Source organism: Sarcophilus harrisii, chromosome 1 (assembly GCF_902635505.1).
Source record: "Sarcophilus harrisii chromosome 1, mSarHar1.11, whole genome shotgun sequence".
Lineage (NCBI taxonomy): Eukaryota > Metazoa > Chordata > Mammalia > Dasyuromorphia > Dasyuridae > Sarcophilus > Sarcophilus harrisii.
The window spans coordinates 232063510-232086687 of record NC_045426.1 but is presented as its reverse complement, the minus strand read 5'-3'; the positions used below and the strand labels follow the sequence as shown (position 1 = coordinate 232086687).

The 23178-nt window shown below is 32.7% G+C and overlaps 1 protein-coding gene across 1 annotated transcript in view; it reads left to right on the top strand.

Moving 5' to 3' along the window:
- COPS3 (COP9 signalosome subunit 3) overlaps positions 1-23178 on the top strand; it is a 39853-nt gene that overhangs the window by 6696 nt on the left and 9979 nt on the right. The window contains exons 3-8 of the mRNA XM_003761518.4: positions 9776-9888; positions 9981-10030; positions 11379-11471; positions 16248-16427; positions 21462-21602; positions 22622-22795. Coding sequence (XP_003761566.1) covers positions 9776-9888; positions 9981-10030; positions 11379-11471; positions 16248-16427; positions 21462-21602; positions 22622-22795 — 751 coding nt within the window. The remainder of the gene's footprint in view (positions 1-9775; positions 9889-9980; positions 10031-11378; positions 11472-16247; positions 16428-21461; positions 21603-22621; positions 22796-23178) is intronic.

Sequence of the window (23178 nt, the reverse complement as noted above, 5' to 3'; positions counted from 1 at the left end):
ATAAATAAATGGGAAAATATTGATTAGCACAAAATAAGTTAACATAAGATGACAACAAATAATGAAGAAATTCTGTCAGTTAAGAGAAGCCCAAGAAACAAACTTAAAACAAGTGAGTAATCTCGCAACAAATCCTGAGTCAGAGGAAAGAGTAATCTTCGTAGTTGGAGAAAAAAAAATTATTTGGCTGCAAGATATATAAAAATAGCTATAGGAAATGAAGAAGGGAAACAATGAAATTAGAATTGAAATAGAAGCTCTTGAAGGAAGAATTCATAGGAGAATAGAAAGTGGAAAGTCTTTTTCAAGTAGTAGATGCCCTGAACAAACAAATGGAAGAGTTAGAACTCAAAGATTCCATGAAACTATATGAAATAGGAAAAAAAAGGTTAAAATAGGGTTAAGTAGAAAAAAATATAAGGTACCTTCTGTCAGAAATAACTGACCTGGGAAACTAATTAAGGAGAAATAATTTAAGAGTCATTGGATTCTCTGAAAATCATGAACAAACAAAATACTTGGATGCTGTAATTCAGGGAATCATGTTAAAAAAAAAAAAAAAAAAACTATCCAGAGTCATCAGAAGCAGAGGACAAAGTCAAAATAGAATCCACTGATCATCTGAAAAAAGTCCCAAACTGACCCAGGAATCTTGTACCCTATATCCAGTTTTCAAATCAGAGAAGAAAATATTGAAAACAGCCAGAAAGAGGTTCATATCAAGATGGCACAATAATGATGGATGGATCATGTATTAAGTACACATGATATGTTAAGAACAAGGATTTCAAATAGACAAATATAACAGTTCTTGCTTTCAAAGAACTCATGTTCTAAATAAAGGATACTACATAAATAGAAGTTTTCAACTACTAAAGTTCCTTGATTCTAAGGATGCAGTAGCAAAGTCAGATGATAATGCCTCTTTTTTGTCATTTCCACTGCTAAAAAGATATCAGTTGTTGAGCAGACTGTGCCTAAGACATTGGAAATAAGAATTCTCTTTTCTAATTTATTTAAATAGATGTGACTGTAGCACCTGCAGAACCTGGTGCCAAATTGCCTCTCTAGTCAGTTAGTAAACATTAATTACCTATTCTTCCAATCTTTGTGCTCACCACTGGGATAAAAATAAGAAAAAGAAATTGTTCCTGCTCTCAAGGAGCTTACAATCTAACGGGAGAGGACTTTCTACAAAAGGAAGCTTTAGAGTTAAGGAGGAGAAAGTACCTTAGTTAGCTTTAGAGGTTTGATGGAAAAGTTTAAAGGACTAGAACTTAATGGGAAATGAAGACATGGCTGACTTGGATACCCTTCTTAAATGGAGGTTTTTGGGAGGAGCTTGGCACTCTACCCTCCAGTTAGAGGAGTACCAAAGCTAATGAAGTTTCTCATGATGAATTCTTAGGGGCTGGGTAGAGAAGTCCAAAGGAATGCAGGTGAGTGAGAAATAAAAAGACAGCTTTAATTTATGGCCTTAAATCACCTCCAGACCAAGAAGCAAAAGAGATTTTTTTGTTAGGTTGATGGCTGAGGGCTTTGTACAGCAAACTATTTTACAGGAGAGAAAATCTTGGAATTTAACATTCCAAAAGACAAGGGCAACAACCAAGAATAACAACCTGAAAAACTAAGTATAATCTTAGAAGTGGGAAAATATTCTTAAAATTTTTTTAAAATAAATTTCATTAAGTATTTCCCAATTACATATAAAAATTTTAACATCATTAAAAAAAAAAATTGAATTCCATTCATTCCCTTCTTCTTTTCCTGCCGCCCCCCTTCTTGAGAAGGCTAGTAATTTGATATCAGCTATACGTGCAGTCTTGCAGGACATTTCCATATTAGCCATATTGTAAAAGAAAACAAGACAAAAAAAAAAAAAGAAAAAAAATGTTTTTCAGTAGCATTTTATTTTTCTAAATACATGATAAGATAGTTTTCAACATTCATTTTTGTAAGACTTTGGGTTCCATATTATTCTCCCTTACCTCTTCAACACAGTGAGCACGTGAGCACTCTGATATAGATTAAATATGTGTAGTCCTTTTAAATATATTTTCATATTTGTCAAATTGTGGAAGAAAAATCAAAAGACCAAAAGAAAAAAAATGAAAAAGAAAGAAAAAAGAAAGGTTTTTTTTGTTTTTTTGGTTTTTTTTTAGTATATTTCAGTCTGCCCTCAAAGTTCATTATTTCTCTAGAGGTAGGTTGCACCTTTTATCATGAATCCTTTGGAATTGTCTCAGATCCTGTTGATCAGAGTAGCTGATTCTTTCTCACTAGATCATCCTTACAATATTGCTGTTGCTGTATACAATGTTTTCCTAGTTCTGCTCACTTTGCATCTATTCATATAAATTTTCCCAAGTTTTCTGAAAACATCCTGTTCATCATTTCTTATAACTCAATTAAAGATGAGAGAGTTAAGTTAAAAAAAAAAAAAAGAAAAGAAAACAAGACAAAAAAATATATATATATCTTTAATGGAAATATGCCACTGGAAAGGATGTGGAAAAATTGGAATACAAATGAACTATTGGGGGAGCTGTGGAAAAGTCAACATTCTGAAGAACAATTTGGTACTAAGCTCAAAGGGCTACAAAACTATGCATACCCTTTGACCCAAAAAATACTACTACTAGAGAAAAGACCTATCTGTACATAAATATTTAGAGCAGCTATTTTTGTGCGTCAGAAAAATGGAAATCAAGGGGAGGCCCAGGAATTGAGGAATGGCTGAACAAGCAGTGGTATATCCCTATGATAAAATAGAACACTATTGTGTTATAAGAAATGAACAGGATGTTTTCAGAAAACCTGGGAAAATTTATATGAACTGATGCAAAGTATTTTGAGGTGTAATGACACATTATTATATTTTAAAGAGGAGGATAAAGGAGGAAAGTATTTTAGTACAGAAATTAAGAGAAAGGAGAAGACTTACTGTTTCACATAAATGGGATAGATGAAAAGAGTATATATAAACACTGAAGGAAGTTTGGATGGATTGTTTATCTCTTTAACCTCACTCTTTTGTTTTTATTTTTTTTTTTTAAAGCTTTTTATTTACAAAACATACACATGGGTAATTTTTCAACATTGACACTTGCAAAACTTCTATTCCAAATTTTCTTTTTCTTCCCCAAACCCCTTCCCCCCCTAGATGGCAGGTAGTCCAATACATGTTAAATTTGTTAAAATATATGTTAAATCCTGCATAAGAAAAATCAGATCAAGAAGGAAAAAAAAAACTGAGAAAACAAAATGCAAACAAACAACAATAGAAAGAGTGAAAATGCTATGTTATGGTCCACAGTCAGTTCCTTCCCACAGTCCTCTCTCTAGGTGTAGATGGCTTTCTTCATTACTGAACAATTGAAACTGGTTTGAATCATCTCATTGTTGAGGAGAGCCACGTCCATCAGAATCGATCATCATATAGTCTTCTTGTTGCCATGTATAATGATCTCCTGGTTCTGCTCATTTCACTTAGCATCAGTTCATGTAAGTCTCTCCAATCTCTCCGAAATCTGCTGGTCATTTCTTACAGAACAATAATATTCCATAACATTCATGTACCATAATTATTAGTCAGCCATTCTCTAATTGATGGGCATCCATTCAGTTTCCAGTTTCTTGCCACTACAAAAAGTGCTGCCACAAACATTTTTGCACATGTGGGTCCTTTTCCCTCCTTTGGATCTCTTTGGGATATAATCTCATCAGAAACACTGCTGGATGAATGGTATGCTCATTTTGATAACTTTTTAACTATAGTTCCAGATTGTTCTCCAGAATAGCTGGATCAGTTCACCAACAATGTATTAGTGTCCCAGTTTTCCCACATCCTCCCCAACATTTGTTATTATCTTTTCCTGTCATCTTAGCCAATCTGAGAGAGATGTATAGTGGTACCTCAGAATTGTCTTACTTTGCATTTCACTGATCAATAGTGATTTGAAGTCATATGATTAGAAATAGTTTCAATTTCTTCTGAAAATTGTCTCTTCATATCCTTTGACCATTTATCAATTGGAACATGGCTTGAATTCTTATAAATTTGAGTCAATTTACTATATACTTTAGAAATAAGGTCTTTATCAGAACCTTTTAGTGTAAAAATGTTTTCCCAGTTTATTGCTTCCCTTCTAATCTTGTCTGCATTAGTTTTGTTTGTACAAAAACTTTTAATTTATTTTTTTAAATAGCCTTTTATGTACAAAAACTTTTTAACTTAATATAATCAAAATTATCTATTTTGTGATCAGTAGTGATCTCTAGTTCTTCTTTGGTCACAAATTCCTACCTCCTCCACAGGTCTGAAGAGATAAACTATCCTTTATTCTTCTAATTTGTTTATATCATTCTTTATGTCCAGATCATGAACCCAATTTGACCTTATCTTGGTATACAGTGTTATTTGTGGGTCAATGCCTAGTTTCTTCCATACTAATTTCCAATTTTCCCAGCAGTTTTTGTCAAATAGTGAATTCTTATCCCAAAAGCTGTGGTCTTTAGATTTGTCATATACTAGATTACTATAGTCATTAACCATTTTGTCCTGTGAACTTAACCTATTCCACTGATTGACTACTGTTTCTTAGCCAGTACCAAATGGTTTTGATGACTGCTGCTTTAGTTTTAGGTCTGGCATAACTAGGCCAGCTTCATTTGCTTTTTTTTTTTTTCCCATTAATTCCCTTGAAATTCTTCACCTTTTGTTTAACCTCACTCTTAACAGTTTCAGAGCCAGAAAAAGGTTGCCCACACATAATATAGGATAGTGTATTGAAAATTTTCACAGTATTTAATAGCTACTGCTTAAATAAGGCAACACAGGATACAGACAGACTGCTGTGTATGTGTGTGTGTGTTGACAATTGACATAACATAGTGTTTTATTTGTGTGTGTATATGCACATATATGCACATTTTGTGTATGTATGTTACTAATAACAGAGAAAGATGCTTGAATTATTACAAAGAAAAATATGTCCTTGTTATCCCTTTATTATAGAAAAAAGAAAGTGCTGTTCTTAGTCTCTCTCTCTCTCCCTCTTTTTTTTTTTTTTTTTTTTTTGATGAGGCAATTGGGGTTAAGTGACTCGCCCAGGGTCACACAGCTAGGAAGTATTAAGTGTCTGAGACAAGATTTGAACGCAGGTCCTCCTGACTTCAGAGCTGGTGCTCTATCCACTGCACTAGCTGTTCCCTTAGTCTGTATATTAAAGGAGCATCTTGAAGAAAGAAAAAGAAAAATAGTAAATACTGTTGAAAATAAATTTCAAGTTAGAAATACATTAAACTAAAATGATAAAATCTGACTACAAATAAGAGAATCATTAAAAAAAAAATTAATGACCACATCCAGCCATTCTGGAGAACAATTTGGAACTATACTCAAAAAGTTATCAAACTGTGCATACCCTTTGATCCAGCAGTGTTACTACTGGGCTTATATCCCAAAGAGATCTTAAAGAAGGGAAAGGGACCTGTATGTGCCAAAATGTTTGTGGCAGCCCTCTTTGTAGTGGCTAGAACTGGAAATTGAATGGATGCCCATCAATTGGAGAATGGCTGAATAAATTGTGGTATGTGAATATTGTGGAATATTATTGTTCTGTAAGAAATGACCAACAGGATGATTTCAGAAAGGCCTGGAGAGACTTAAACGAACTGATGCTGAGTGAAATGAGCAGGACCAAGAGATCATTATATACTTCAACAACAATAGTATATGATGATCAATTCTGATGGACGTGGCTCTCTTCAACAATAAGATGAACCAAATCAGTTCCATTTGTTCACTAATGAGTAGAACCAGTTATACCCAGTGAAAGAACTCTGGGAAATGATTGTGAACCACTACATAGCATTTCTAATCCCTCTGTTTTTGTCCGCTTGCATTTTTTATTTCCTTCTCAGGCTAATTTTACCTTATTTCTAAGTCTGATTTTTTTGGTGCAGCAAAATAACTATATGGATATGTATACATATATTGTATTGAACATATACTTTAACATATTTAACATGTATTGATCTACCTGCCATCTGGGGAAGGGGGTGAGGGGAAGGAGGAGAAAAGTTGGAACAGAAGGTTTTGCAAGGGTCAATGCTGAAAAATTACCCATGCATATATCTTGTAAATAAAAAGCTATAATAATAATAAAAAAGATTTATTATGAGAGTAATAAAAAAATTTTTTTTTTAATGACCACACTTATATCCTAAGAAGCCTCCTATTACTTTGCAGAAGTTGGGATCCATAAGTATGAAATACTGCATAGAATCCCTGGCTCTAAATCCACTGTGCCACCTAGCAGCACTCTAGAAATAATTATATCAAAGATTACTAATATTAAAATTTATGGGATTTGGTTTTTTTTTAAAAAGTCAGAAATTTTATTTCTGAATACTTAGGTGAACAAAATTTTAAAAGGGATAATCAGTCAATTGAATGTGCAATTAGGGAGCCTAGAAAGTAAATTAGCAATCCTATGTTATGCCACAAGTTATTTCTTAGACATAGGACTGGTAACTGAGATTCCATTGATATAGAGAAGTTAGATGGTATAGTGGATAAGTCTTGGACTTGAGTCAAGAAGGCATGAATTTGAATTCTGTCTCCTCTACCTGAGTGTTATCCGAGTGACTAAGAAAATCACTTAAATTTTCTCAGTCTCATTTTCTTCATCCATAAAATGAGGATGATAATAATATATACTTCATAGAGTTGTTATGAGATAAAATCAAATCAAATGAGTTAAAATATGTGCTGTCCTTTGTAAATCTTAAAAAGCTATGTGAATATTAGCTCTCATTATTATCATTTTTCTGGGTTTCAGTTTATCTGTAAAATGAATTCTTAGGTCCCTTCCAACTTTCAATTTGTGATCCTAAAACAAGTTCAGAAGAAGAAATTTTGAAAGAAGAAAAATAGAAAAATCTAAGAATACAAAGACTATGTAACTAATATATAAAAGCTATTTTTTTTTTTTTTTGATAAGCTATTGGCTAAGCTGATCAAGAAAAATAAAGGAAAATGGGCAAATAAAAAGTAGATGTGTCAGAAACTACTATACCAACCAATATACACAGAAGTTGAGAGTATAGAATAGTAGATAAAAGCTGGCCTTTGAGTCAAAAACACCTGGATTCAAGTCCCTTCTCTGACTCTGTGTTGGCAGAATAAGCTTTCTGTACCAGAGAAATAATGGAAATAGTCAAACGTCACCATATGTGATTACAGACCTCTAAAGACTTAAGAAACCAAAGGAAGCAAATGAATATCTACAAATTGCTGAATACCTAAACAAGAAAAAGATCTTAACTCATTCTCAGAAAAAAATCAGGCCTGCAAGCCAGAAATTAGAAAATTCTGATAGCTTCAATAAAGTTAATGAAAACAAAATAAATCTACCAGAAGCATCATTAGTATTTCTCTAAAGAACTAAAAAAAAAACAAAAAAAAAACCAGGAAGAAACTATGGTAAAATGAGAAATTTCCCTCAACCTGTCTAGTAAAAACCATAAAATATCTGGAAGCTAATTTATCAAGATAGATTAATATAAATGCAACAACAAAAAAATTTGGCCAAATTTTTCACCAAATTAAAAACTTGTGTTTGCAAAGATTGAATTATGCAAATTATCAATATTGGAGAGACTCTGTATAGAAGACTAGTTAGAACACTAATCTCTGAATCAATGAATTAATCCAACTGTTCTAAATATACTCTAGAATTAACAGTTTTCTTCTAAAGAGATAGGAGCAATCAATCAACAAGTACTTGAGTGCCTGTCCTGTGCTAGGCATTATATTTTTAAGCACTAGAATTACAAATACAAAAAATGAAATAACCTGTACTCCCAAGGAAATTGCATTTTAAGACTCAGTATAGTGATAGAGATTTCATTGGTATGAGGAGCTCCCTAATTAGCATTGTATTTATTCTTTATAGTCTTAGTTATCTGGAGTATCAGGAATGCTTAAGAGTAATTTGCTGTGTTAAAAGCAGAACTTGGACCCAGGTGTTCCAGGATTTGATGCTAATCTGTAACTTTCAAGAGTCAGTATGTATAACCAGATATTTATAACAGCACACTTTATGCAAAAAGTGGGTGCTCTTTGATGAATAGCTAAGGGAAAAAAACGTGCTTTGTATAAATGTTATAATAGTTCAAACCTGGCCCAAGATGGCATGTTACTTTAGTTTTAAGATTGGGATTAACAAGTATATATTAAGTACCTGCTGTGTAGCAAATACTGTATGGAATGCTGGGGATACAAAGGAAGGCAAAAACAACCCACCATCTTAATGGGGGAGACAACATACAAACAAGATATATTTCGGATACGTTAGAAATAATCTCAGAGGGAAAACACTAACTTTCAGAGAGATTAGGGAAAACTTCTTACAGAAGGTAATAGAATTTTAGTTGATACTTTGAAGGAATCCAAAAGTTAGAAAAGAAGAGAAAGAAAACTCTGAACATGAGGGATAGCCACTGAAATGACTAAAATTAAGAGAAGTGGTGTCTTATGCAAGTAACAGCAAGGAGGCTAGTGTCACTAAATCATAGAATATGTGGAAGGAGGTATTGGAGATATGAGAGTAAGAGTTGGGGTAGAGAATTAGGGGGAATGGAAAAGTAGGAAGGATCCAGGTTATCAAGGACATTAAAAGGAGATTTAAAGGATGGGAGCTAGCAGTGATAAATGGATCAAGTGAGTGTTTTTTGTTGTGTGTGACATTTTTTTGGTTTCATTTTTGTTTTTCTTGGTTGTTTTTTTAAATAGGAAGAAAGCATCCAGTAGACAGAAAGAAATTAAAGATTAGTGAGAGATAGGGGTGAGGTGAGGTGGATAAAGGGGCATTCTGACACAGAAGACCAGATAAAGAAGATCATGTGTGCTTATAGAGGAGTTTATGGGCAGGGATGGCCTTTTCATGTGAGATGGGAAGCATACCGGGGAAGGATATGTTAAGCAGGGAGGAATATTAATTGAAGATATGCTTAATTCAGCTGAGCATTCCTATGGCAGTGTTAGTCATGTTCCTGGGTCTTCAGTCAGAAGAATAAGCAAAAAGCTCTAGCTCTTTGTGTCTTGTCTGCTTTTCACTCGTTTTAACAGGAATCCATGTCAACAGTGTAAAACATTAGTTCCATGAATCAATTAAATCTTGACAAAGCTTTTGAGAAAAAATTACTATAATCTTCATGAGGGAATGAAATATTGAGTAAGAATGTGAAAAATCCAGAGAAGCATTGGAATATATTTATAAACTTGATAGAGTAATAAAATAAGCAGAGCTACATGAATATATATAGCAGTATACACAATGACTCTGGTGATATACATGAAAAGGTTAATTAATGGAAGCCACACCCTTACTCAGTGAAAGTCCATTGAATATACAGAAGAACTGATAGGAGAATACCTCTTTCCTTTCAGCAAAGAGACAGCAGATTTATGAGGCATGATAATGTATACCCAGGCAGATGTGATAATTGTTTCTGATACTTTTGCTTAATTGTTTTTCTTTTGTCATAAGGAAGGGTTCAATCTTGAGGAAAGGGTTTTTTAGAAAAGACTGAGATAAAGACAAAAGACATCAATAAGACATTTGTAAAAGGTGAGTTTAAGGTACCTTTCAAGGAAAGAGTAGAAGATTTTGCTATTTATACCTGTAAATTATTTTTCCTTGGTATCTGCTTGTCTTTCTTTCAAAAAATGAAAATAAATGAATCTTTTGTTTCTTTATTTTAGGTTTGTGAAGTTTTCTATGCCCAGTGTACCTGACTTCGAAACGTTATTCTCACAGGTTCAGCTTTTTATCAGCACTTGTAATGGGGAACATATTAGATATGCAACAGACACTTGTAAGTTATATATTAATTTATTATTTTCTGTTGAATTTGTTTTATGTTTACTGTAATTACTTGAATTTTTTTTTTTAAATTATTTTATCTAGTTGCTGGTCTTTGCCATCAGTTAACAAATGCTCTCGTGGAAAGAAAACAGGTGAGAAATTTTTTTTAGGCATTTTATTTATTTAGTCATAAATCCAAGACATAATAATACTTGTTTGTCTAACTTAACTTGTTTAGATTGCCGATTAAAGCTAATAATATTAATACTTTGTACATAGTACATCCCAAGGAGCTCAAAGTACTTTTCCCATATCGTTTAATTTCACCATTTTTGTAGACCAAATTAGTCAGCAGTGCTTGAAGTTTAAGATAGTAGTCTTAGGATTTAATATGATACTTATTTTATTGCTTCTCTATCTGTTTAAATTTAAAATAGTTTTCAGTATGTTGGTCTGACAGAGACTGAAAATTCAAAATATGCATTAGATTTTATTAAGAGTATTGTGGTTTGAAAGAAAGGCTCATAATACCCACCAGTCTCTTGACACGTGAATTCTTCAGTATATTTGAAATATGATTATAAAATGATGCTACCAAGAAAAATCAGTGAATGTCCTTCCTTTAGTCATACCTCACAGTGTAAGGGCCTTTATTTAATATTTTTTGTTTCAGTGTTAAATTCATGTATGAGATAATGTTCTTGGGAGGAAGGTTTATACTGTTCTAATAGGCTTTCCCAAAGAACAAGCATTAGCACTTTTAATAACAATTTAAAGTTTCTCAACTTACTTCATCTAGCTTATGCATCCAAAAGTATCAAAAGTGGTACTATCCATAATTTGTAATTATAATGCCAGATTTCATCTATATACTTCCTTAACTGGTCAAATCACAACCTTTCCATATTGACATCTTAATGTGATTTTTATTATCTCATAAGTCACCCAAAGAGGATCAACACAGCATGCTGAAAGCCTTTTTCTTGTTCTTTTAATATCTTGAAGATATTAATATACAACTGACTCTTTGTTGTCTCTTATATTTGGTATATGACCAGCTCACTTTATTTTGTTAGATCTATTCTGGATAAAGTCTTTCATGACATTTCCTATAATGTAAGAGGTTGGTGATATGCCAGAACTTCTTTATATTTATATATACAGAATTTCTGCATTTTGTATTTAAAGTTAATTAAAATTTTATTTAAAAATTGAAGAAATCTTTGTGATTTGAGAAACTGACTTCCATAGTAAATAGTCTTCTGGTTTTTAGAGTCAGTGCTGAAATTGTATGTCTTATAAGAAATTTTTTCAAGCAATTAAAGGCCAATTTTTCCTATTATATGAAAACAGCAGTTTCCTGAAAGGATATGGAAACCTCAGATTATTATTTAAAAGGAACCTATCAATTAGTATTTTTTTTATTTGTAAGTGACAACATAAGATCCATTGTGGTGCCATCTATGAGAACTTATCTGAAAGAGATGTCATTTCTGACAGCCCCTGCGAGGAATTGGTATCCTCAGACAAGCCATAGACAAGATGCAGATGAATACAAACCAGTTGACTTCAATCCATGCAGATCTCTGCCAGGTAAGAAGTAGTATTATGAATAAATTTAAAGATTTAAGGTTTCTGATATTTATATATTTCATATGCTCAGGTAATCATCAGTCGGGAAATAATACAGTCTTCACAGTTTTATAGCTGGGAAATGACAACCTTCCAAGATTAGTCAACTAATAGCTATCCATTTTTAGTGATATAGGGACAAATGATACCAATAGAACATATTGTTAAGAATGATGAAATACTGGGCAAGAGACCTTAATGGGATAGTTTCTAAATCATTCCTTTTCATCTAGCTTTTTCAATAGGGTATAGGGAAAGGGAATAAGCATTTATATAGTGCTCACTATATGCAGGGCACTGTACTAAGCATTTTACAAATATTATTTCATTTTTACAATAACCCTGAACTATATTATTCTTCTTTATTGAGGGAACTGAGGCAGAAAAGGTTAAGTGACTTATTTAAAATCTCTGTATTGGAAAGTGTCTGAGTGCAGATTTGAACTTAGATCTTCCCAACTTAGATCTAAGTCCAGTACATTTTAAAAAATATATTTTCTATAATGATAGCTAAATGGTGGTCTTTTGAGGTCATCTTTACATTTTCCTGATTTTTAGGGATGTGTAAGTCTTTTCCTTTGACTAGAAAGTTGTATTTTCCTCTGTCATAAATGAGCTATGTGTGGGCAGCTAGGTGGCACAGTGGATAGAGCAACAGTCCTGAAGTGAGGAAGACCGGAGTTCAAATTTGGTCTCAGACACTTAACACTTGCTACCTGTGTGACCTGGGGCAAGCCTCCAGCTGCTCAAGCTAGAAGACAGATGTAGTTTATATTTCTAGTGCTCTTGCTGCAGGTTTAGAAACCTGTTCTTTTCCTTTTCCACTCCACCCCCAGTTATACTTTGTTTGCATGGGCAGTGTATGGGGAGTGTAAGTTATAACATAATAACTCATCTCTCTGGAAGAACTATACAAGCAGGGACCCATGGCTGTGAGAGCCCTGAATGTGGTCCCTGGCACTTGTGGGATCTGGGGAGGAAATGGGAGTTCTCACTTTATAGTTCAGTGATGTGTTTTGCATTTTAAAAGATATTCTTTTCCATTATGAATTTATAAGTCATTCACATGAAGCAGAGCAGCATGGTGTCAAGAGAATCAATCCTGGAATAAGCAACTGGAGTTCAAATCCTGCCTCTGACACTATCTGAGTCACCTTGGATAGATCACTTATCCTCTCAGAGCTGTCAATTGATGGAACCTCTAAGGGCCTTTCTAGGTTTAGACCTTGGATCCTATAAGTGATGTATATATATATCACTATATAAAGAACAGAAGAGATGGTTGCATATATAATCATGAATTTTGATATATATAATTTGCATTTTTTGAAGTATATATATGAAATTTTACAGAGTAGTAACAGAATTACCCCAGGTATCCTTCTGAACTAATTTGTTTTTTTTTTGTGTGTGTGTGTGGTTTTAATGCTTTATTGATGCCGTTTACTTGTTTTTCTTTCTTTTTTTTTCTTTTTTTTCTTTTGCCTCAATCATTATCTATTTATCATTCCACCATTCCTCCCAAATAGAAACCCATACATTATGTCCAGACAAGCAAAACAAGTCAACATATTGATTGTGTGTGAAGATCTATGTCTTATTTTGTACGCCTAGAATATCATCTCTCTGACAAGAAGTGGGAAGCATGCTTTCATCCTTAGCCTTCTGAAGTCATGATTAATCAGAGCTCTTAACTCTTTAAGAGGTTTTTCCTTTGCATTATTGTGGTCCTTATTTAAATTGTACTTGCAGTTCTATTCATTTCATTCTCTATGTGTTTGTATAAGTCTTTCCAAGTTTCTTTTACTGTGTCATATTCATAATGGCACAACAGTATTCCCTAATGTTCACAAATTATAATTAATTCTTCCATTTCCTAGCTGGTGGATATTCACTTGCTTTGTTTTTATTTATTTAAACATAAAATACAGCTATATAGCTTTCCTTTCACAATGCTTGCTCATAGCAAGAGTTTAATGCTTCTTGATTGACTGATTTTTTTCTTTGTTCTCAGTTTCTTTCTCTTAATGTATGCACTGTCTGTCTAGTGACTTTTTGGGTATAGTGGAAAATAGTTTTCAAAAATGGTTGGATTAGTTCATAGTGCCACCAATGCATTATTTATTAATGTTCTGTCCTTCCATGGCCCCTCCAACAATGGCTTTTTTGCTCTTTGCCAATCTGATAGGTGTGTGATAGAATCTCACTATTGTTTTGATTCATATTTATCTGTGATGGTTAAGAGGTTCATATTCTTTGACCATTTATTCATTGGAAAATACTCCTTATAAATAAATAAATCTTATAGATTTGTTTTAATTCCCCATATTGTGCTCATTTTCTTGCATATAGCTTGCATTTAATTCTTTATTGAACTGAATTGAGATTGGAATTTGAGTTTCTGAATCATAGGACTAGACACAAGATTTTTATCACCTACCTACCTAGGACTGACAAAAATTATTTTTGGTAACCTTTTTTTTTTTTTTTTTTTTTTTTTTTTTTTGGTGACAGTAGATTTCATCTTTTAACTGAAAATTAAGAGGATAGAAGAAAATTCTTCAAAATTATCTACCAAAGCAAAATCCAAAGATAGGTAATAGACAAAAAATAGGAAGGTGAATATTAGTAGTAAGGACTACTTACTTATTCAGAGGAAACCATCAAAAAGTAGATCTAGTGATTAAATGCTGATCTTACATATTTATATGTAAAGTTCATATGTGAACTTGAGATTTTATTTTATTTTATTTATTTTTATTTTTTTTAATAATTATAACTTTTTATTGACAGAACCCATGCCTGGGTAATTTTTTTACAATATTATCCCTTGCACTCACTTCTGTTCTGATTTTTCCTCTCCCTCCCTCCACCCCCTCCTCGAGATGGCAAGCAGTCCTATACATGTTAAATATGTCACAGTATAGCCTAGATACAATATATGTGTGCAGAACAGAACAATTCTCTTATTGCACAGGAAGAATTGGATTCGGGTCAAAAATAACCTGAGAAGAAAAACAAAAAATGCAAACAGTTTACATTCATTTCCCAGCGTTCTTTCTTTGGGTGTAGCTGCTTCTGTCCATCATTGATCAATTGAAACTGGGTTAGATCTTCTCTTTGTCAAAGAAATCTACTTCCACCAAAATATATCCTCATACAGTATCGTTGTTGAAGTATATAATGATTTCCTGGTTCTGCTCATTTCACTTAGCATCATGAACTAGGGATTTTAACATAAGGAAGTAAATTTGGTTTCATACAGGTTTTTGTTGAGATTTTTGGTAGGATAGGACTTGACCAGAATATTACTGTGGAATTGTATATATTTTATTCCAAAGGGTAAAAAATAGATAAATTGGGAAACAAATTAGCATTGTGAATGAAGAAATTATATCCTATAAGAAAATCTGGAAGCATTGCAAGAAAATATTTGGGATAGAATAAATTGAAAAAAGAAATTGAGGTGATGTGAATGGAATATGCTTTCTACTAGAAAGAAGAAAAACATCATAAATGTAACACAAAGATATGGTATAGCTGGGATAAAAGCTGGAATGCTTTCTTTTACAAATCTGAGCAGTTAATATATTTGTTGTTTGCCTTACTGATAATTTAATTCTTCAAAAGATGGAGAAAATAGCAAGAGAGAATGCTATTCTGGACCTGATTTTTCCCAATAAGAAAGAGAACTGGTTGCTGCAGTTGAAATCATGAGAATCTTCAGAGAATTATCTACTCTGTCTCAAAGGTGCTGCTAGAGGAAGAGAGAACAGTGGGCTATATGTAGTCTGACACATACTTTTAAGTTTTGGAGAGAATTGACTTCAGAGTCAAAGAGACCCTTGGCCCAAACAAAATCTTAGCGGGAAAATAGCCAGATTTGGAAGAAAAACTCTTGAGCATGAAATTTTGGTAACAAATTATTTGGATAAGGAAGAAAAGAAAGAGGCCTCAAAAGAAACTGATGTCAATACATAGGAAATTTATCAGCCAGTTTGAATTTTAAAGATACATGCAGGTTACTTAGTGTGAATCAAGAAAAGTGGCATAGGCCTATAAGTAGTATCAGGAGTTTTCAGTGAGCTGGAGCTGGTGATGAGTACTGGGCGTATTTTTTTTTTTTTGTCAGTGATGTTGTAGAGGATTTTTGATACGAAATTTACTTCTACCAATGCAAACTAGCAGGTCATTTGTAATTATATTCTTAAAGAATTGTCTAGGGAGCCTGACAGGTTTGTGACTCACCTTATGTCACATCACTGGGTACGTGTCAGAGGCAAGATTTGAATGTAGGTCTTTTTGACCAGCTTCAAAATTTGAGACTTCAGGTAGTTGAAGGGCTTTAATAAGGAAGAATTATTATTATTATTATTTTACTTAATTCCAGAGGGTAGAACTATATCGAGTAGTTGGAAAGAGGTAGGAATGGGTTTGATATAGGTGATCATGGGGAAATCTTAGCAATTAGAATTGTCCAAAACAGGAGACTGATCTAAAAGATAATAGGTTACTTATAACTAGAGGTCTGAAATTATTTTAATTATCCAATTTGAAAACAAATTGAGTATCATCAATTCTTTGTGAATGGTTAAAAGAATAATGTGCTTTCCCCTTCAAATGTAGCTTTTTAAAATATAATGAATGTAATATTAACACCATTTCCCCCCTGAAAAATTCCTTCTTGGTGAAATTACTTTTATTCAAGTTAATTTATGCTTTGGTCTTTTCTTATAGCTTTGTTTGTTGGCAAAATGCTTTAAGCCTGCCCTCCCCTATCTGGATGTGGATATGATGGACATTTGTAAGGAGAATGGGGCTTATGATGCAAAGCACTTTTTATGTTACTACTACTATGGTGGAATGATCTACACGGGGCTAAAGAACTTTGAAAGAGCACTCTATTTTTATGAGCAGGTAAATATTTCTTAACTTTTATGACAAAGCAACATAGTTTTATATATTTGATTGTTGTAAGAGGCTAGTTTTGTGGATAGATATTCCTTTTGTTTTAAAAAATTTATCACTAAATGTTGTTTTAATAGTTAAAATTATTTGTGAAATATGGATAGTTTCTTTGACTCTCTAATTTTAAAGGATAAATGAACAATATATTTGTGAATACTATAACCTAAAGAATATCCAAAGGGTAATAATCCTAATCAAAGAAACCAGGATGTTGTGATATAGTCATTATAATTACACACACACACACACACACACACACACACACACACACACACACATATTACTTTAAAATTGACAAGTTGACCTCTTTGTGTCTTACATGACATAGCTACAGAATAACCACTGAATTAGAGGTCAAGATATTGAAGTTTAGCCATAAGTAGCTGTTGGGCAAAATCATTTCATCTCTCTGATACCTCATCCATAAAATAAGGAGGTTGGATTAAATGATTTCTAACTACCCTTTTTTTCCCACTCAAAAATCTTGTAATTCTTATTTATGTAGTAGATATGGTCCTTAGAATAAAAGACTGGTAAGAGGCCATATAGTGATAGAGAATGCTGACTTCAGTTAGGAAGACCTGTGTTCAGGTCTCCTCTGATACATATTGGTGTGACCTGGGGCAAGTGATTTAGCCTCTTAGTGTCCCAGATCTCAGACTGTGGGTTGCAAAACAGTTGTAGATATATGTTGGTAGAAGTTATTTATTTATTAAAAATTTTACTTATGAAATCACAGATGACTAATAATGCAGACAGAAAAGGCAACTAGATGGCACAGTGTATTGAATACCAGGCCTGCAATCATGAAGACCAGAGTTCAGATTTGGCCCCAGACAATTATTAATTGTGTTACTTAATCTCTATATGCCTTAATTTCCTCACCCTAGTGATAGTAATAGCACCTATCTCCTATGATTGTTATGATGACAACATAATTGTTAAATGTTTGGCATAGTGCTTAGTACATAGTAATTGCTATATAAATATTAGCAATTATTACTACTTTTTTTATAATAATAATTCTAAAAAAAAGACTGTGTTCCAAATTCTTCTCCCTTCCTTACCACTCCTCTTCCCAAGACATCAGACAATTTGATTTGGTTAAATATGTGCAATCCTTTTAAACATTTTTTTTCATATTTGTCATGTTGTACAAGAAAAATCAAACCAGAATGGGGGAAAAACACAAGAAAGAAAAAAAAAAACAATAAAAAAGGTGAAAATACTGTCCTTCAATCTACATTCAGTTTCCATAGTTTTCTCTCTGGTTGTGGATGGCATTTTCCATCCCAAGTTTTTTGAAATTGCCTTGGATCACCTTATTGTTGAGAAGCGTCAAGTCCATCAAGGTTGATCATCACACAATTTTGTTGTTACTGTGTACAGTGTTTTCCTGGTTCTGTTCACTCAGCATCAGTTTATGTAAGTCTTTCCAGGCTTTTTTGAAATCAGTCTACTCATCATTTCTTATAAAACAATAGTGTTCCATTACATTCACATACCATAACTTATTCAGCTATTCCATAACTGATGAGCATACACTCAATTTCCAGTTCTTTGCCATCACAAAAAGAGCTACTATCAAAATTTTTGTACATGTGGGTCCTTTTTTTCCTTTATGGTCTCTTTGGAATACAGCCCTATAGTGAGACTGCTGGATCAAAGGGTATATACAGTTTATATTCCTTTGGGCATAGTTCTAAATTGCTCCCAGAATGGTTAGATCATTTCACAACTCCACCAACAAATGCATTAGCGTCCCATTTTCCTACATCCTTTCCAATACTTATCATTATCTCTTCTTGTCTTCTTAGCCAATCTGAAAGGGGTGAGATGATACCTCAGAGTTGTCTTAATTTGCATTTTTCTAATAGTGATTTAGAGCATTTTTTCATATGACTAGAAATAATTTTAATTTTTCTGAAAATTGTCTGTTCATATTCTTTGACCATTTATATTTGGGAAATGACTTGTATTTGTATAAATTTGAGTCCACTCCCAATATGTTTTAGAAATGAAGACTATCAAAAATACTGACTGTAAAAATTGTTTTCCAACTTTCTACTTCCTTTCTAATCTTGGTTTTGTTTGTGCAAAAACTTTTTAATTTATTGTAATCAAAATTACCCATTGTGTATTTTATAATGTTCTCTGGTTCTATGGCCATAAATTCCTCCCTTCTCTATAGATCTGACAGGTAGACTATTCCTTGCTCTACTTATTTGCTTATAGTATCACTCTTTAAGTCTAAATCATGAACCCATTTTGACCTTCTTTTGATATAGAGCATTAGATGTTGGTCAGTGCCTAGTTTCTGCCATACCTTTTTTCAGTTTTCCCAGCAATTTTTGTCAAATAGTGAATTCTTATCCCAGAAGCTGGAGATAGTTCTTATTTTTATAAATTTCTATTTCCAGTATATTTGAGAATTGAGATCTTTATTAGAGAAACTTGCTTTTTTTTTTTTTTTTCCAAGTTTCCTATTTTCTTATTTCAGCCACATTAATTTTGTTTGTGGGAAGCCGTTTTAATTTAATATGATAAAAATTATCCATTTTATCCTTGTGATCTTCTGTATCTCTTGTTCAGTCATGAACTCTTCATAGATTTGATAAGTAATTTTTTTCCCATGCTCCTCTATAATTTGTCCATCCTATCACCTTTTATGTTTACAAAACATACCTACCTTAAGCTTATTTTGGTATAAAATGAAATATTGGTCTGTGTGTAGTTTCTTTCAGACTGTTTTCTGGTTTTCCCAGTAGTTTTGTCAGAAAGTTCTTGCCTCAACTATTTAGATCTTTGGATTTATCAAATTCCAGGTCACTGTGGTAATTTTGTATATTGTCTACCTGATCTGTTTCATTGAGCTACCATGTATTTCCTATCCAGTATCAAATTGTTTTGATGGGTTACTACTTTGTAGTATAGTTTGAAATCTGGTACTGCTAGGTTGGTTTCCTTCATTTTTTTTTTTTAATTGATTCCTTTGGTATTCTTGACCTTTTGTTCCTCTAGATGAATTTTGTTATTTTTCTTCCTTGTTCTAATAATAACTTGTCAGTTTTATTGATATGGTCTCAAATAAGTAAATTAATTTAGAGATGTCATTTTCATTGTAATGATTCAACTTACCTATAAGCAATTAATATTTCTCCAATTATTTAGATCTGTCTATATATGAAGTATTTTGTAGTTGTGTTTATGTAGATCTTATGTGTATCCTGGCAAGTAGACTCCCAAGTATTTTATAGTCTCTAATTATTTCAAATGGAAATTCTCCTTTTATCTCTTCCTGCTGTGTTTTATCTGCAATGTACAGAAATGCTATTAGCATTGTTACTGAAGAAGGTGTTGCAGTCATAGTAAATCATGCCTATTGGATATTTCTGAGTGACTATTTAAAAAGCTTATATAGTCAGATTTAGCACTTCTACAGATGCAATTCTAAAGGCACTGAGGTTTGTGCCAACAGCAAACAGCCCTACACACAGTAAATTCCAAAGATAAATTGCAGTAGCAGAAACTTCCATGTGTAGTATGTTTCAAAAGACTTCCCAGACAAAAGCCCTATATACAATAAGTAGAAGTAATGATATCTATATTTTAGTGATGTGAATAATATATAGTGAATCACTATATTTAGTGATGATGAGGAAACAGATTCAAATAGGTTAAATCACTTACTCAAGATCTTTCAGCAAAGCTGGGCTCTGAACACAGGTCTTCTGTCTTGGGAGTCCTATGCTCTTTCTAGTATATTAATATATTCCTGAGTCATCAAGAAAATGTTATGTTCATTATCCTCTGTTTAAAGTATATCTCTGTTTGGGGCAGCTAGGAGGTGCAGTGGATAGAGCTCCAGCCCTGAAGTCTGGAGGACCTGAATTCAAATATAGTCTCATAGACACTTAACACTTCCTAGCTGTGGGACCCTGGGCAAGTCACTTAACTGATTGCCTCATCAAAAAAAAATTAAAAAAAAAAAAAAGACTGGATCTGCTTTGAGTCTTGGAGAGACCTACATGAACTGATGCTAAGTGAAATGAGCAGAACCAGGAGATGATTATATATGAAGACAACTATCTACATCCACAGAGAGAACCGTGGGAACAGAGGGTGGAACACAGCATAGCATTCTTACTCTCTCTGTTCTTATTTGCTTGCATTTTGTTTTCTTTCTCAGTTTTTCTTCCTTCTTGATCTGATTTTTCTTGTGCAACAAGATAACTATATAAATATGTATACATATATTGGATCTAATTTGTATTTCAACATATTTAACATGTATTGGATTACCTGCCAGCTAGGGGAGGAGGTGGGGGAAGGAAGGGAAAATTTGGAACAAAAGGTTATGCAAAGGTCAATGTTGGAAAAATTACCCATGCATATGCTTTGTGAATAAAAAGCTCTAATAAGATAAATAAATAAAATGAAGCATATCTTTGTTTAAGAAAGTAGGGAAATAAACAGTCTTTTTTAATGTAACTATTCACCAATTCAAAATTTAGTTTTGGAAGAGGAAATTTCAATTATCTCAAAATAAATGTCTCAAATATAAATAAAATCAAATCTCAAAATAAAAATTTGTTTAAAAAAAAAGTGTAAAATGACAGTACTAAATAAATGAGGCATGTACTTTTCGATGTGAGTGTTGTTTTATGTGAGAAGATTCCCATGCCCAATTATTTACCACCTCTTGCTAGAAAATATCTATACCTACTACTATGGAGGTATTATGGAGCAGTTTAGAATACTTGGAGTCAAGAAGACTTGGGTTCAAATCCCAAACCAGAAACTAGTTTTATGACCCTGGGCAGATCACTTAATCTCATCATCAGTTTCCTTATTTGTAAAATAGCACCTACCATACAGGAATGTGAGGATTAAATGAGAAAATTTATGTAAAGAGATTTGAAAACTTTAAGTTAGCTTTTATTTCTAGTTATAACTAAATTTAACATCTTTTTTCTTACTCAGGCCATAACTACTCCTGCCATGGCAGTCAGTCATATTATGTTGGAATCTTATAAGAAGTATATTCTAGTTTCTTTGATATTACTGGGCAAAGTTCAACAACTGCCAAAATACACTTCTCAGATTGTTGGTAGATTCATTAAAGTAAGTATTCTAAAGAAAAATAACTTGTACTTAAGAAAAATTGTTAAGGTAAAAATAAATTTAATGTCATTGCAAGTCAGTATCTTAAAAAATAGAATTATTTTTTAAAAATATCATTTTCATAGTGTGTTTTGTATTAAGAGTTTTATGTTCTATGAAGAATCAGATTTAGGTTAGCCTCTGCTTAAAATAATTAAATTATTTAGTTAAATAATGCTTTAAGTTCCAGTTGAGGAAATTCTTCCCCAGCTGTTTAATCTTCTCATGATCCAGTCTTATATACAGCACTGCATTTCAAGTGGTTAGGATTCCTAGTGGTGGGTTTTCAAGTTAGTTTGTTGAAATAACAAGGCAATCTATTGAACACCCAGAACAAGTTTACTCTATTTACTTAATTGAAGTACTCAGAAGAAGTAATGAGATGGCATGCCACATGGCAGCCATTCTTAAGAAACGATTTGGGGACCATTTGAATTCTTCAAGTGGCCCAGGGACTAATCTCCTATAATATTCAATAATTTCCTAATGACAATGCCTATATTTTTTGTTTCTGCATAAATTAACAATTTAGTTATAATATTAATATGCTGTCATAGCAAAAACATTTATCATTAAGTGTTGTGAGGGAAGTTCATATGTTTCTTACATCATCTTTTATCTTCCATTGAATGAGCAATAGCTAGAAAAAGGTTGAGTATAAGAAAATCCAGAATACTGCCTTGTTACTTAATTATGTGCTTCATTTTACTAGGTTATAGCCAGAAAATTTTGAGGACACTAATTTTCATTTTGAAGAAAAAAAATTAAATTATCTGTTATATCTGTAATATCTAAGCCATTTTACGTTATTGCTAGTAATAACTTGCGCTATATCTGAAAAGCATTATTTAGACAGTCTTTTTTGTCCTTCTTTTTGCATGTATTTTTAATAGTTTTTCTCATTACTTACAAAATCACAACTTATTTTCTTTCTATAAATCTAACTTTATGTATTTGTTTTCTCCTTTTTAAAACTGTAGCCCCTTAGCAATGCTTACCATGAATTAGCACAAGTTTATTCAACCAATAATCCATCAGAACTCCGAAATCTGGTAAACAAACATAGTGAAACTTTCACTAGAGATAACAATATGGGGCTGGTTAAGCAGTGTTTGTCTTCTCTTTATAAGAAGAACATTCAAAGGCTAACAAAGGTAAGATGAATTTTCATACTTTGTCTCATGATTCTTCTGAGGCTCCTACAAAATCTCTGTTCCAATAGTAGTATGGTAGGAGTTTCTGATAGGAAAATAGTTGAGTTTTCCTCTATCCAGAATTGAATTTGGGTAGCCAAGAGAAAAAAACAAAGCAGGTACAGAATGACTGGAAGGACTGAGGAATAAATCAAGTGACAATGCATTAAAGATGAGGTGTAGCAATAGATATTGTTCTAATGAATTAATATCAGTTTCCTTTATTCCCTTGAAATTTGTAAATGTACTGACCTTCAATATGAAAGACACTACTCTAATGTTTTTCATTAAAACAAGCTTTTCCATTAAGTGAGGTGAAATCAATAGCATTGTGGGACTGAATT